The 2,206-nt window shown below is 44.1% G+C and overlaps 1 protein-coding gene across 1 annotated transcript in view; it reads left to right on the top strand.

Moving 5' to 3' along the window:
- The window catches only part of LOC109925090 (tyrosine-protein kinase ITK/TSK-like), a 45,097-nt gene extending 43,096 nt beyond the window's left edge, over window positions 1-2,001 (top strand). The window contains exon 16 of the mRNA XM_048603479.1: window positions 258-2,001. Within this exon, the coding sequence (XP_048459436.1) occupies window positions 258-332 (75 nt within the window). The 3' untranslated portion in view covers window positions 333-2,001. The remainder of the gene's footprint in view (window positions 1-257) is intronic.
- The last annotated feature ends 205 nt before the right edge of the window (window positions 2,002-2,206 follow it).

The following is a 2,206-nucleotide window of genomic DNA, read 5'->3' as shown; positions in this document are numbered from 1 at the left end:
CAGTGGTGAGCAGTGTTCATGGCTCACAGTGCCCCCAGTGGTGAGCATTGGGCTGCCTACCTTGCTAATTAGTTTTGTTGCTATTGCAGACTTTCAGCATCCACAGTATTCTATTTTTTGTTTAGGGTGTGTGCTGGTGACAGATCTAATCTAGATCAGTTATTACTTCAGTTTCCTCTGGGCGATCATTGTTCAACATCCTTTGCTTTACCTGGAAGTTAGAAACTAACAAATTCTTCCCTGTTTTCCCACTGCAGAGACCTGAGGAGAGGCCTTCGTTTTTTGACCTTCGGAATGAATTAAGTGAGCTGTCTGAGTCTGGAGAACTCTGAATGGAGTCATGGAGACTGTACAGCTTTAAAACTGAATAACCCGATGGGAACAAGAGAATATTTTCAATGTGGTGTACTGTTTATTAAATATTTATTTATTACTGTTGGAAATCATATTTGATGCTTGCAGAGAACACACCCCCATGATACTAGAACTCTCAGGCAATCTCCGTCAAGGTGAGGTGGCCTCAGCTCTTCGACTATAGGGGCGCCACAGCTGCACCCAATCCCGTCGTCACTGGTTATTGAAGAAGCAGGAGCGTTACTTTGGCCTCCATTTCTACTCCCCACTACCCCCACCTAGAGGTCAGCCACCGTAATACAACTGTAGCCTTGGCTGAATTCAGAGGAGCACCATCACAGTATAACGTTTGGAGAAATGGACACTGGTGCAGGTTGTCTCGACTATGACCCCTTCAGACACCATCTGCGTGTCTCCGGCTATAACCTTGCCATCAATGCCTGTATCTTCCCAATCAGTGCAAGTTTGCTGAGGGACCAATTTGAAACAGAGAGATGCTGCAACTAGACACGGATGCTTCCCTGGGAGTGATTGATCCTGCAGTAACATCATCACATCCCAGTAAATGTGCTGCCTGACACATTTTAATCAGACAGGGGAGCCTCAAGTTCTTTTAAGGGTAGGAGCAGGCAATCAGACAAAATTGACCTGCTCCCTTTAACAAGACCAAGCCCACACTTACACACCACCTCCCTTTATCCTCGAACCCCTTCTATCATCTGTCCTCCACATCCTGCAATCCCCAGATCCTGCCCATCTATCCACCTTCTCATCAGATCCCTTAACCCCATCCATCCACCAATTTTCCACATCCGTCACTCCTACCCACTTTTCCTCCATATCCCTCAACCCCATCTATCTATTTTCTCCTCATATCCATCAAACCTATCCACTTTTCCCCCCATATTCCTCAGCCCCACTCACCTATTTTCTCCCTGTATCTCTTAAACTTGCCCACGTTTCCTCCACATCCCTGAATCCCACCTCCCCACCTTCTCATCAATCAAGATCTATTGATCTCAGGAGTGAGTGACTTGGGCCTGAGTAATCAGAAGGATGATGCCTGTACTTAGAAAGCGACAATGACATTTCTGAAATGATTGTCCAATGTTGCCATTGTACTGTCATGGCAGTGACATAGCGGTGAGTGGGATTTCCCACAATCTCTGTGGCCAATTTGTCATGTCCCCTTGTTATGAACTCCTTCCACAAAAAGAAATGGCTTCTATCAGGCTGCTTAATCAAATGCCACACTTAGATCATTCATCAAACTTTTAAACCCATCGCAATCAGATTCAAAGTAAAAAGGACAGGAATGAGGCCATTCAGCCCTCACGTCTGTTCCACTATTCAGCGGTTGATCTGAATGCTGACTCCATCCTGTTGTCTTGGCTTCCTATCCCTTCGGTACAACTACACAACAGAAACCTCAGTCCTAAAATCTCCAACTTATTGGCAATCTCAAAAAGCTTTTGGGGGAGAGAGTTCCCAATTCAGGTGTGAAAATAAAATACCATTTTGTAAAGTGCTCTTTTTATGAAATAAAGGAATACACAGATGCTGAATGAATTAATTTGTAGCCACCCAAAATAAAAATGATTGCTTGTGAAAATATAAATAAATGAATAAACGTGAACCTTGCCTTTTCACAGGATGTGGGCATCATTACCAATGCCAACATTTACTGCCCATTTCTAATGCCCTTAGACTGAATGAATGACAGTTTCAGATGGAATACAGTACTTGAAATCGGGCAAAATAAGATAATGTTACTGTAGTGATTAGAACCAGGTGGATCCATTGACTATGAGATCCTTGATTGGCGTTATTAACCTGGGCCAATCAGGGAGCC

Source organism: Rhincodon typus, chromosome 12 (assembly GCF_021869965.1).
Source record: "Rhincodon typus isolate 14 chromosome 12, sRhiTyp1.1, whole genome shotgun sequence".
Lineage (NCBI taxonomy): Eukaryota > Metazoa > Chordata > Chondrichthyes > Orectolobiformes > Rhincodontidae > Rhincodon > Rhincodon typus.
This window is presented reverse-complemented; position numbering and strand designations above follow the sequence as displayed.